Here is a 14,051-nt window from a genome sequence, read left to right on the forward strand (position 1 = left end):
ACCAAGTTCTCCTCTTTCCTTCCTTTTATATCACAAGGCATTTAAAAGTTTTTTACCCAGTTACTCTCTTTCTCTAATTCTTTCAGTCTTTCTGTTTTCACTCAGAGTACTGCAGTTCTTCTATTATGGTTCATCAGTTACCACTTGTGTGTTCCTTTTCTGCTCTGCTTCTTTTTAAGTGGCATCTGTTACTGTTAAGACCATCTGAACCCAAAAGGCTCATGGCCTCATTGACATGGGTTTTGAGTCGTAATCCTGCAACCTAAATTCCCTTGGGCCAGTTTCTTCAAAATGATGTAGTAACAGTTACCTTTTAAAGTGATTAAAAGAAACCTAGCATACTGTCAGGGAGTTAAGTAAAAACGTTACTGACGTTTTTGAGAAGTGCCTTTCCCCACCACCATTTTCCTTGACGCTGTTCTTTCGTGTTCTTTATCCTACTTACCTGGTAGTTCATTCCTTATTAACTGGTGTGTGTGTGCGCTAAGTCACTTTGGTTGTGTCCGACTCTCTGCGACCCTATGGAATGTAGCCTGCCAGGCTCCTCCATCCGTGGGTTTCTCCAGGCAAGAGTACTGGAGTGGGTTGCCGTGCCCTTCTCCAGCAGATCTTCCCATCCAAGGGATCCAACTCATGTTTCTTTTGTCTTCTGCATTGGCAGGCATGTTCTTTACCAATAGCGCCACCTAGGTGAGTTATTAGTTAGCTGTCTCTTTTTTTCTTTAGATTATTGTCACTTTTTGTGATCTTAGTAAGATCTCATGGCCTCAGCTATCCCTTTTATAATTGAAATTTCAGATATTCATCTCTAGTCTGCATTCTCTTTTGAGTGCCAGATATGAATGTCTAGCTGTGAGCTAGATGTGAAACATTTGTCAAATGATCTGGAATATGAATCAAGAAGGAGTCTCAGCATTTGATATGTAGAGGAAACAAACTGTCTTACCTGGCATACTTACTAGTTTCACTTGTTCCAGTTGGTAAAATTTTGAATGACTTTCTTTACTTTCATAGAGGAGGAGAAGAGAACCCTTTTTGCTTAAAAATAACACACAACTCCTGTCAATTTGCAGGAAGAGTTTTCATGTGATTCTGGAAAGATGTGCAACACCTGTTTCCAAAGAAAGCAGGAAAAATATTGCATGTTTTTCTCTCCAAAATGTTTTTTGTTCAAACTGAATTGGACACCAAATAAAGAACATTCCTTAAATTTGGAATGAATAGAACTTTCTAAAAACTGCTCAGGTAACACTAAGTAGTAAAAAGCCCCAAAAATTTTATTTACTTTTAACCTTGGACTGCTAAAAGGAGAAAATGAAAGGGTTTGTAGAAGCAAATTTCACAAAAGTAACTGTAGACTTATTTGTTAGACCCAAATATACATGTAGGGAAATGAACAAACATGGTTAAATTTACATATGTTGGATTTTTTTGGGGGAAGGGAGAATATTTCTTACATATGGGTTTTATCCATTACCTTTTTGGTAAAGCATCAGCTCCTAGAAGCAGTTACCTCACTGTTTATTTTTCTCTCAAGTTCGCTGTTTATTTTTCTTGTAAGTTTTGCTGAGGTTTCTTTCAAGTTTTGCAAAGTGCACTTACACATTAGGATGGTTCAATCAACCCAAGTGTAGCAGATTGAGATGTATTCTTGGTCACACAAAGCAACTCCACTGTCACCCGCAATTGAACCAACATAAGGAAATGAACTGTTTATATACAGACCAGCTTAAGCTCATAGAATCATGGATTGAAAAGAGACCTAAGAAATGTCATTCTTCTTTTTCATTTGTAGCTAAGGAGACTGAGACCCTGATAATTAGAGAGGTGGTATGATATGAAAAGAAGAGGAACTTTTTGTTAAAATTCTGACTTCCCTATTTACCAACTGTATAATTTTAGTACCTGTCCTAGTACACACCCAAGATCTTTGTACTCTTGGGTGAGTTGCTTAACATCCATGAGTTTCTGATAAAATTTAGTTCTAAGATATAGTTTGAAATTTTTAATAATTTGCTGTATTTGTGTTTTTCTTTTGTTAAACTTTAGCAAGCCTGATTATTTAATTAATCTATAAAATCTCATTTGGTTTTATTGATTTGATTTTTCCTTTTTCTGTTTCATTAATTTCTGTCCTATATTCTTCCACTTTCTTGAGCTTTTAAAAGTTATTGTGTTGAATGTTTGTTTCATTAATTTCTAATACATGAATCTAAAACTATGTTTTCATATGTAGTATTTTAACTATACTTTAAATTTTTACTTGTCATATTTTCATTCATACCCAACTATTTTGTGATTTATATCTTGACTCTTCTCTTAGTGACTTGTAACTTTTCAAACGTACAGATTTGGGAGGATACTCTCTTTCCCCATCATGGAACTGTTGGATAGAATATAGACAAATACCTGGCAAATAGTTGGTATTCCACAAACGTTTTCCCTTTTCTTTAAAAAGTAAACTTTTACTTTTGAAATTAGAACAGGAAACATAACATTGGAATAAGTAAAAGTAATTCTAATAGTGACTTTAGTTCTATAATAGAGCCAAAGAAGGAAATGAACTGTTAAGAGCAAAGAGGGGTAATGGGAAGAGGGCAAAATTGGAAGGAGGAGAAGAGGAAGGAAAATTAAGGGAAGATATAGTAATATCAGGTTGAATTAATTCTAGCTTTTCTGAGGTCATATTCTACTGAACACTTAGGTCTGTGGGCTTTACAGTATTAATTATTTTTATTATGTTTCTTATACCTTTATAACAGAAGTGTCCATAGATGACCTTTTTTGGTATGTCAGTGTACAGGTTGTAAAACTATATGGCAGAAGTTCTTGTGTTTTCATTAGAAACTTAAAGGAGTCTGGGAACCCCAAGAAGTTAAAGAACTGCTACTTTAGAGACCTCACTGTGTGGGATAAATTGAGAAACTTAACAGGAAAGAATTCTGTTTTTTCCTGTTCTAACAGTAGTGATTATTACCCTCTTGAGAGATAGTGAATGTTCCTGATAATTCCTTAGGTTAGAAGTAGATGGTCAGGTGGTGTACTAAGGTTGGAATTTAGCTTTTAGTGAAGTGAAATTTAAAACTATATGGTGGAGAAAAGGGAACCCTCTTACACTGTTGGTGGGAATGCAAACTAGTACAGCCACTATGGAAAACAGTGTGGAGATTCCTTAAAAAATTGCAAATGGAACTGCCTTATGACCCAGCAATCCCACTGCTGGGCATACACACTGAGGAAACCAGAATTGAAAGAGACACATGTACCCCAGTGTTCACTGCAGCACTGTTTATAATAGCCAGGACATGGAAACAACCTAGATATCCATCAGCAGATGAATGGATAAGAAAGCTGTGGTACACAGACACAATGGAGTATTACTCAGCCATTAAAAAGAATACATTTGAATCAGTTCTAATGGGATGGATGAAACCGGAGCCGATTATACAGAGTGAAGCAAGCCAGAAAGAAAAACACCTCTACAGTATACTGACACATATATATGAAATTTAGAAAGATGGTAATGATGACCCTGTATGCGAGACAGCAAAAGAGACACAGATGTATAGAAAAGACTTTTGGACTGTGAGGGAGAGGGAGAGGGTGGGATGATTTGGGAGAATGGCATTGAAACATGTATACTATCATGTAAGAAACGAAGCGCCAGTCTATGTTCGATACAAGATACAGGTGCTTGGGGCTGGTGCATGGGGATGATCCAGAGAGATGATATGGGAAGGGAGGTGGGAGGGGGATTCAGGATTGGGAGCTTGTATACACCCGTGGCGGATTCATGTCAATGTATGGCAAAACCAATACAGTATTATAAAGTAAAATAAAGTAAAAATTAAAAAAAAAACTATATGGTATTTTATAACCATAAATATTGTATGACTTGGAATGAATTACCGAAACTTAAATGTCTTTGAGTAGTAGTATTTTTATACAGCTAAGCTAAGTGTTCACAGCCTCCACCAAGGGTAGGAATAATTCTGGAGGTAAGAAGCAGTTGGTTATTGTTGTTGTTCAGTCGCTCAGTTGTGTCCGACTCTTTGTGACTCCATGGACTGCAGCACACCAGGCTTCCCTGTCCTTCACTATCTTCCGGAGTTTGCTCAAACTCATGTCCATTGAATCAGTGATGCCACAGTTGCTAGCTGCCATGAAGGTGGAATGCTGTAAAGACAGACTTTGGGCATCCAGAGACAAGAAGGCACTCTGCTGGCTTAGAGATTAAGGAACTTCTTACTCCAGGACAGAAGAGTGAGAAGATTGGAGCTTGGTGAAGGAGGTAGGAGAGTACCCCCACATTACTTGACTGGCCCTCTTTCTTCCCCATCTAGGAAGGCTAGTTGCCTGGAGAGAGAAACCAATTCAGGGTTCTAAAATTTGAGGAATGCAACAGGGATAGGTTCTTTAAAGGAAGCAAGCCAAGAGTATTCTTGTGGGGGAATTTTATTCTGAGCATTAGGTCACAGTTAAATCTATGTTTACTCAAGTACTTCATAATTATTTCCTTTTAAGTTAGGGAATCAAAGTTAGGTTTGCTGTATATTAAGTCTTAGTAAAATTTGTTGGCTCTCAACCTGAGTTTATCTTTAACCCCCTAAATCTGCATTATCCATTATGAAAGCCACTAGTTATATGTTAGCTATTTAGGATGAAGTTCAGTTCAGTTCAGTTCAGTTGCTCAGTTGTGTCCGACTCTTTGAGACCCCATGGACTGCAGCACACCAGGTCTCCTTGTCCATCACCAACTCCTGGAGTCCACCCAAACCCATGTCCATTGAGTCAGTGATGCCATCCAACCATCTCATCCTCTATCGTCCCCTTCTCCTCACACCTTCAATCTTTACCAGCATCAGGGTCTTTTCAAATGAGTCAGTTCTTTGCATCAGGTAGGTATTGGAGTTTCAGCTTCAACATCAGTCCTTCCAATGAACACTCAAGACTGATCTCCTTTAGGATGGACTGGTTGGATCTCCTTGCTGCCCAAGGGACTCTCAAGAGTCTTCTCCAACACCACAGTTCAAAAGCATCAATTCTTTGGCACTCAGCTTTCATTATAGCCCAGCTCTCACATCCATACATGACTACTGGAAAAGCCATAGCCTTGCCTAGACGGACCTTTGATGGCAAAGTAATGTCTCTGCTTTTAAATATGCTGTCTAGGTTGGTCATTAAAATAAAATTAAAAATCGATCCTTCATTCTCACCGGCCACAGAGCAAGTGCTCATTAGCCATGTGTGACTAGTAGCAACTGTATTGGACAGTACATTATATCGGACATTTTTGTCACCACAGAAAATTTTGTTGAACCTTACCCTAAATGAAATTGTTTATTTTCTTTCTTCTCTCCTCCATCAGACTAATGGTTTTTATTAAAACTTAATCAATTTTGAGCTTTGCTAAAAATATAAAACTTGAAAGACCCACTAAAGTAATATTCCTTTGCATATTACATAATTTAACAGATAGTTCCACCCTTTTAGAATAATCTGAGTGCTGTTATTTTATACAATTTTTCAAGCAAGTGAAGTCACTCAGTCGTGTCCGACTCTTTGCAACCGTGTGGACTGTGGCCTACCAGGCTCCTCTGTCCATGGGATTCTCCGGGCAAGGGTACTAGAGTGGGTTGCCATTTCCTTCTCCAGGGGATCTTCCTGACCCAGGGATCAAACCCAGGTCTTCCATGTTGCAGGCAGACGCTTTACTATCTGAGCCACCAGGGAAGCCAATTTTTCAAGAAGCAGTATACGAAAGTATATTGCTTATGGGTTGTTTTTGATTGCCTCTCCTAAACTGATGTCCTTCTAGATTATTTCTGCTGCCTATAAGATAAGAATGTTCTGGAGGAACTTAATAATTTCTAATGTCAAAAACAAATTTCTGATGTCTCAGACTTTGGAAATTTGTTTAGTACACTTTTTAGGAGATATTAAACTTATAGCTGTTATGATTTACCTGCTTCACATGTGGTAAATCGTCATAGCTCTCAAAAGTTGCAAGATAGGAAAACCCCCAGAAGTACTAATTTCACTGTAGGGCTACTTTTCTGAGAACCTGTCAATCAGGCATAAAAGCCAAAGGATAATTTCTGTTACTTTGTTACTGTTACTTTATTTTTTGTTTTTAACAGACTAGAAAAATAGGCTTTTTTCTTTGCCTTGGTTTCAGACAGTCTCTATACCATAGATAGGACTTTTTCAGTTAAGTTGCATGTATAGAAATTTCAGGAAGCACAGTGAAAAAGGTGTGGATTAAACATTTTTTAAGGTTCAAAATCAATGATCATGATCTTTTGTTTTATTATGAAATATTTAAACATTGAAGCACATATAGTAGAAAATGAGATTTCTACCTAATTTGTATTAATACCATCTGGAGATAACTACTGAAAAGTTGGTTGTATATTCTTCTAGGCTTTCCAATGTATATTTGAACATAAATGCGAGTAATTTGTTTTATATAAATGAAATTACACTAAATACAATGTTTTTAGAGATTTTGCCTACTAAACAGTGTATGTACGTATACATATATTTCTGTGTATATGATTCATACTCATGCTACTGATTGGGTTTAAAATTTTTTCCCAATTGTATAGCAGGACATCTGAAGAATAACTATGTTTTGTGTAAAGATAATATACAATTGTAGTGTATGTGCAGCTGCTTTAGCATGATAGTGATCTGTCATGTGTGCTCAGTACATGTTAGTTTCCGTTCTTCTTTTTGGACATATATGATAAAGGCCGTGGAAGATGATTAACTGTTTTTTTCACTGTAAAGTAAATCTTTCTCTTAATCATATTTGTGTTTTGTGATTCAGGTTTATAAATTACTACAAGACTAGCAGGTTTGCTAAAGAGTCTTGTAAGCTAGGCTGCCCCAGTTATTTTAGGTGCTTCTGTAAGAGCAAAGATTTACTGGTGGTTAAGAGACTACATTATGATTTATCCTATAGTATGCACTGTAAAGTTGTACAGTATGTGACAACATTTTACCTGGGAGTCTTGGAATGAAGTCCTTTGCTAACTTTGAAGGTGTACAGAATGGGTGCTGAGGTTGGGAACTGAGCACTTCTGTTATGGAGTGGCATATGTTATTGTGTGCTTTGTGATGAAATTTCAGGTCTGATAGTTTCTGGAGGTTCTAGAGAAGAGATTAGGAAAAGATGGATGTAGAGCTGATTGTTAATTATTTGCAAAGTCCTATTTTGAAGTATTATTGATTTATACTCGTAGTTCATTTGGAAATCTGATCCTTCTGCTTTCCTGCAGGGAATTGATAGACATCAGTTTTGGGTAGATCAGTAAAGAGGATTGAGTTGGGGCCCCAACTCCTTTTTTCATTGAGAAAAGAGTAAGGGGTACTGTTGATAGAATTGTTTCTGCAGTAGCCATGTCTGAAGCTTTGCTTGGAGATAACGCTGGACTGGACTATACAGAAATTGCCTCTAAGATTCCAGGAATTCCTGAATCATAAATTCCTTATATAGTTAACATGGGCATATCAGTCTTTTTATCTTTGTTAGCACTTTGTGTTCCCAGTGGAAAACAAGCTTGAGAAATAATTGTTAGACTATAGAATTAGAAGTGTTTCCCTAGCATGTTCTTGGACTTAAGATTGTTATCCAGTTTTGTTTCTTTGCTTTTTGTTCTTTTCTTGGTTTGTTTGTTTTAACTTGGGTCTTATGGAGAGAAAAATAACTTAAAACTTTTCAAGACCTAAGTTTATAATTATGCAGAATTATTATTATGTGCCTCAGAGGCTTTTGCTTGCTTGTTTATTCATTCAGTGTACATTCCTTGAAGTGCTTACTATAAGCGGGATTGTGGGGGGAAGGCTGTGAGATAGTAGTCTACTCAGGGTAAAGGAGAATTGAAAACTGTATTCCGTAGAGAGTCCAAAGGCTGAAGATAGGGGCGTGTGTATATGTATTTAAGAGACAGAGATACACATCCATGTATACATACTCAGAGACACAGTCCATAGTTCTGAAGGAAAAATCTAAACATTTTTAGAACTGTCTCTTCTTCTATTCCCACTGTTATTTCTTTATTTCAACCCTCAACATGTTATATACACTTGTATTTCTTGCCTCTGGACTTTCCTTCTATTCTAACTCCACACTTCTTTTTCCTTTATACAATTTTTCTGAGTCTTTTCCCCCACTAAAGGACAGACTGGGTTGTGTGTTTCCTGTCACCCACAGAATAAAGTCCAAACTTCTTAATACACAGTCTCAATATAGATTCTATGAATAGTCCTTTTATTAAAACCTCTCGCGAGTTACCTGCTTTTACTCTGTATTCCATGCTGAGACCCTAACTGGTCTTATCTTCTGCCTTTCGGTTCTGCTGCTGCTGCTGCTAGGTCACTTCAGTCATGTCCGACTGTGTGCGACCCCACAGACGGCAGCCCACCAGGCTCCCCTGTCGCTGGGATTCTCCAGGCAATAACCCTGGAGTGGGTTGCCATTTCCTTCTCCAATGCATGAAAGTGAAAAGTGAAAGTGAAGTTGCTCAGTCGTGTCCGACCTCAGCAACCCCATGGACTGCAGCCTTCCAGGCTCCTCCATCCATGGGATTTTCCAGGCAAGAGTACAGGAGTGGGGTGCCATTGCCTTCTCTGGCCTTTCGGTTCTAGATAGCTTCTTTTTCCTTGTGTGGATCTGCTCTCATCATTGTCCACCTAGTACTCAGTACTTGGAAACTCACTTTGCCCTTTGACTTCTTGATGGGTTTGATGCGTGGGAAGCACTGGAAGAAGAGGTGGGTGTGTTGTTTCTCCAGGCATTCTCTTGCCAAATCCTATCATGTTGGCTCTCCCAGAGGTCATAGCTCTCCGAACCTTTTAGGCCTATGAGTGGTTGTCCCTTCAGGAGGTTGTATTAATACGATCTCATAACTTTACCCACACCCTCCATACCTTGTATATAGTCCCTTATTAAGCTCTTCTTAAGTTTCCCAGTTTACTGCTGGGATCCTGACTGCTGCATTGTCACAGTCATCTAAGCTTCAGTACTGTTTGCAGTTACAGCCGTGTTATTTTCCAGTAGCACTTCTCTTTATTAAAAAATTTTTGCTGAGGTCTTTTTCATTCCTTCCCTTTTTTAATTTTTGTTTTTATTTTTTTAACTGGATTAAAAAAATTTTTTTCTTCACTGCACATGGCATGTAGGACCTTATTAGTTCCCCAACCAGGGATCAAACCCACACCTCAAGTGTAGTCTTAATCACTGAACCATCAGGGAAATTCCTCCTTCCCTTTTGTAGTCTTTTTTTTCCTCCTTCCCTGGCACCATGACTGTCATGTAACAGAAGTTGAAATGTCTGAGTGAATAAAGTGAGATCTTCAAGAGGATGGGCACTTGAATGTCCCTGTGGTATAGCATAATTTATTTAGATGTCTGAAACTGAGAAAATAGGTGAAGATAGTGAGTACTGAAGTCAGTATAGTCACTTTAAGAACATCTAGATTTATATTTCATTCTTTTCAAAAAATAAACTTAGAACTTCTTTTTCTTTACCTTTGCTTCAACATATTAGAAATTAACTTTAATTCTCTTTAAAATGCATTTTAGATTTATTCCATTGGATTTTTTTGTAACAACCTGTCTTTAAGAAAATATGTACTGTATATAAAATGGGAGATGTTTCAGTTATTACTTAATTGGGGGAGAATGTAGGTATTCATTTATCTGTCTTCCTCAATATAGCTTAGAAGAGATGCACTAACAGCAGACATACAGTAGCTAACAAATGTGTTTATTAGCAGGATTGAGATTTTAAAAAGTGACTTCTCTTAAGAGAATTTTAATTAAGAAAAAAATATTCTAGAGTTATGATTAGGATCAAAAAATGTTTCTATAGCCTTTATATATTAAAGAAGGAGTATATCTCCTCTGAAAGAGTTTATTTTGAAAAGAATCTTCCTATAACACTAACATTGATACAGAACTCTATTACTACCCTAAAAAATTACCATTGAAATTAATTTCTATATAGATAGAAATATTTCATTGCTTTTTAGAGTCGAGTACTCTAGGGGGATGGCTATCCTGTGTGTATGTGTGTCTTAGCCTGCTTGGGCCGCCATAACAAAATACCATAAGCTCAGTGGCTTAACAGAGACTTTTCTTCTCAGAGTTCTGAAGGCTGGGATCCTGAGATCAGGGTGCAAGGATGGTCAGGGCTCTCTCTTCCTGGCTTGTAGACGGCCACTTTCTTGTATCCTCACACGGCCTTTCTTTAGATTTGTGCATGTGGAAAGAGATCTCTCTCTTCCTTTTTTTATAAAGCCACCAATCTTATTGGATTAGGACCCTACCTTTATAACCTTATTTAACTAAATTACCTCCTTAAAGTCCTATCTCCAATTATAGTAATTCGAGGTTAGAACTTCTACATAAAGATTTGGCAGGGGGCAGACACACTTCAGTCCATCGGAGTGTGCATGCATATGTGTGTTTATATATATAAATCATATGAGCAGTAGAGGAAATCATTGTGATATATTTAAACTTGAAAGAGATTCATACTTAGACAATGACAACCCAATATTGAAACTCATTATTGAATTTTCTTCATAAAGATATTGTTGTGGTAATGGAGGTGGTGTAAGATATTCTCACAGCGTTAAATATGACAGTCTTTTTCCTCAGACCTCATTGTCTTTACTCAGTTCTCATCCTCGATGTCTTAGCTTTGAAATCCTACTTTACCTAGATATAGACTTGATACCAGAGAAGGCGATGGCACCCCACTCCTATACTCTTGCCTGGAAAATCCCATGGACAGAGGAGCCTGGTAGGCTGCAGTCCATGACACGACTGAGCGACTTCACTTTCACGCATTGGAGAAGGAAATGGCAAGCCACTCCAGTGTTCTTGCCTGGAGAATCCCAGGGACGGGGGAGCCTGGTGGGCTGCCATTTATGAGGTCGCACAGAGTCGGACACGACTGAAGTGACTTAGCAGCAGCAGACTTGATACTCTAAGCTACTTTCATTGGCTTTTGTATAACAACATTGTCTGACTTCTCTTTTCATGCTTGTGATTAAAGAATGGCCAATATATTCTGCCCTCTAGAGCTTGTGATCATCTTTTCTTCCTCTCTCTCCTGCAGTCTCTTTTCATGATTTCACTATGGATATTAGTCCCTACCTGATTTTTTTTTCTTTTAATCCCTGTTAGTCTTGACTTTAGGCTTTCTGAGAGCTGTTTAATTCTCCTGGCTTAAGTTACCACCTCTAATGCTAACAATTTGCAAATCTCTCTCTACTTCTGATCTTCATCCTGCATTATGTTCCTTTAGCCATTCAGTAAATTTTTATTAAAATCCATCTGTATGCCTGGTCAGGGGATACAAGAGTGATATAGTCTTTGCCCTCAAGTTGTTGACAGGATGCAAAAAGTAATTTAAAATACTGTGTAATGTATGTGTGTCCAAGGTGCCACGGGACAGATAAGTAGGGAGTGCCTGGCTTGGACTTGAAACGAGAGGACAGGTATCCCCACCAGAAGGTTGAACATATACATAGGTACCTAAAGTTTTGAAAACATAGTATGTTCCTTCAACAAATGGTTCAGCTGATCAGAGCTTTAAGGGCTAGATGAGGCTGAGCATTTAAGAAGGTGCCTTTGTCACCTCAAAGGCAATATTTTCAGTACTCAACTAGTTTTCTTTCATCATGAACCAGCTCCCCATCCCAACTTCATATTTTTGTCAACGGGACCATCATTCTCCTTACTTCTGAAGCCTGAAGTATCATCTTCAGGTCTGCCTCAACAATTGTGATGAGTCCTCAAGTCAAGTCATTTCGATACTCAAAATACTCTTTCATGCATCTTTTTCTATTTTCACTGTCAACACTGCTTATCATTTAATTAGTAGATTATTTCAAAGCTGTATTAATAATGCTCCTTTTTCTAATTTTTTAAGTTAGTTTTTAAAACCCCTTATTTTACCCTGTTACTAACCCTGTACAAAAGAGGACGGTGATATTTTATTTCCTACAGGACAAATCCTTTTTTAGGCTAGTATTTTAAAAATATGATTCTTTTTTTAAACCCCCAAATCTCAACCTGTCTTCCTCCCATGAAAAACCACAGTTGCAGAATTGAGTAATCTGCATAAACGAAGATTTTGTTTCATTAACATTGAGATTTTATTATGAACACAGCATATATTTTATATTGAACAAACTTTTTCAAAGGATAGTTCCCCTTCACTCAAGTCATCTTCCTTGTCAGAATTCTGTTAATTTAGCCAATCACTGGCCTCCATGGAAGGTACTATATATACACTGACTCTAGGAACGACAGCCTGTGCTGTAGTCCTGGTTCTGATACTTACTAGTTCCAGCAAGTTCCCCCATTTCTTAAACCCTCATAATAATTTTATGTGAAAAAAGGGGGAAGTGAAATTATCTACTTCACAGGGTTAAGAATCAAGTTAATCTTTAGAGCCTAGTGCCTGGCATGTGTGAGCATGCAGTAGACATTTGCTATAAAATGTTATGTACCTTGAAAACTTCTTTCTGGTTCTCTGTGCTCTTGTTGGTGTGATGTCATGCTGCCCTTGCATCCCTCTACCACTAAGTGCTCTCCTTGAGTCCCTTCCTGTTGCCTGTGATTTATGTGCTGTTTTAAGTTCAACTTAGTTGCCTGTTCTTTAATAGTCTTTTCTGACTACTCCAGTTCACCTTGACCTCTGAATTCCTATAGGGCCTTTTTTACCACTTTAGAAATTAGTCTTTTTTTAAATGGTATTCCTTTTAAAATTTACATACAGTAAAATTTACTTTTTTGGGTACAGTTCTATGAGTTTTGACAAATGTTTAGAGTTGTGGAGTTAGCATCACAATCAAGATAGAAAACAATTTAATCATCCCTCAAAAATCTGTCTTAGTGTTATTAGTTTCAAAACTATTTCCTGAGTATGCATTCTGTTTCCACATGTACAATTTAGGTTCTTGAACTGAGTCCTTGTTTTATACTATTGTCTCCTCTATTATGGCATAGCCTTGTATCAAGGATATAGTAAATAGATGCTTAAATGTTTAAATTGAATAAAACAAAGCCTAAAAGTGTGATATATTTAAACATGCTAAGAAGCTACTCACTTTATTTAACTTCTCTTTGGTCTTTCATTTTATTTGGGTGAAAAATTTCAAATGAACATTATTCCTATATAACTTGTTAAAGTGATTTTGCAGTCCTGCCAGGGCTAATAAAAACCATCTTTAATTTGTTTTTGGAAAATAAAGGGCGTGTTTCTGTCCTTACAGTTTCTATTTTTTCTAACCCTGTTAGTTTAAATTTTAATATGAAACAAAATTTTGTATCTTTTCTCTCTTCCCTGGGGGTTTCTTTTATTGATTGTCCCTAAAATCAGAGGTCAACGCTAATAAGAGAATTTAAACTTGATAAAGGTGAGGCTGATATGGACAAGCTAATGCTGCATGGTTGCCTCCTTCCTGAGTCTTCGATATAATGGAATAGTGATCCCTTTTCAGAAATGGCAAAATATAGTTAAAATTTGCATCCCATTCAGTAGACTTTACTTCCTAATGAAGTGAATTGAATTTAACCACGTGTATCTTTTTTTCCCTTCCCTAACAGCTTCCATGCCTATGGCTGTTCTAAATTTGGGCCAAATAGATCCATTTCAGAGAGGCTTTTTCTGTAAAGACAACAGCATCCAGTATCCGTACCATGACGGTACCATCACATCCACTGTCCTCAGCACAGTGGGACTTGGTTTACCCATTTTCTCTGTAAGTAAATTAATAAGTAGGTAGTGATGGGTTTGTTGTGCTGGAGACTGTATGAAGTGATCGAGTTGGGGTGGGGGTAAATCCATAGTATTGTCTTCGCCGGTGTTGACGTGGTGAGTGATTACTTGAAGAATATACCCACTGCTTCAGTCCAGGGCAGTATTTCTCCAGTTAAAGAGAGATATTGCCCCAAACAACTCAATGCCATCATAAGGAATTATAGAATGATTATTTTAGAATGAAGAATTCATTTAAGTCATTTGAAT

The 14,051-nt window shown here is 37.4% G+C and overlaps 1 protein-coding gene across 4 annotated transcripts in view; it reads left to right on the top strand.

Moving 5' to 3' along the window:
• The window catches only part of PLPP1 (phospholipid phosphatase 1), a 117,334-nt gene that overhangs the window by 24,296 nt on the left and 78,987 nt on the right, over positions 1 to 14,051 (top strand). For 2 of the 4 annotated variants that reach the window (XM_042233785.2, XM_012096933.4), the window contains exon 2: positions 13,631 to 13,785. The exons of 1 other annotated variant lie outside the window; for it this stretch is intronic. In XM_042233785.2, coding sequence (XP_042089719.1) covers positions 13,631 to 13,785 — 155 coding nt within the window. Of the gene's footprint in view, positions 4,292 to 13,630; positions 13,786 to 14,051 lie in introns of all 4 variants that reach the window. One more of the 4 variants, XM_060400430.1, reaches the window with a different exon arrangement.

This window comes from Ovis aries, chromosome 16, assembly GCF_016772045.2.
Source record: "Ovis aries strain OAR_USU_Benz2616 breed Rambouillet chromosome 16, ARS-UI_Ramb_v3.0, whole genome shotgun sequence".
Taxonomy (NCBI): Eukaryota; Metazoa; Chordata; class Mammalia; order Artiodactyla; family Bovidae; genus Ovis; species Ovis aries.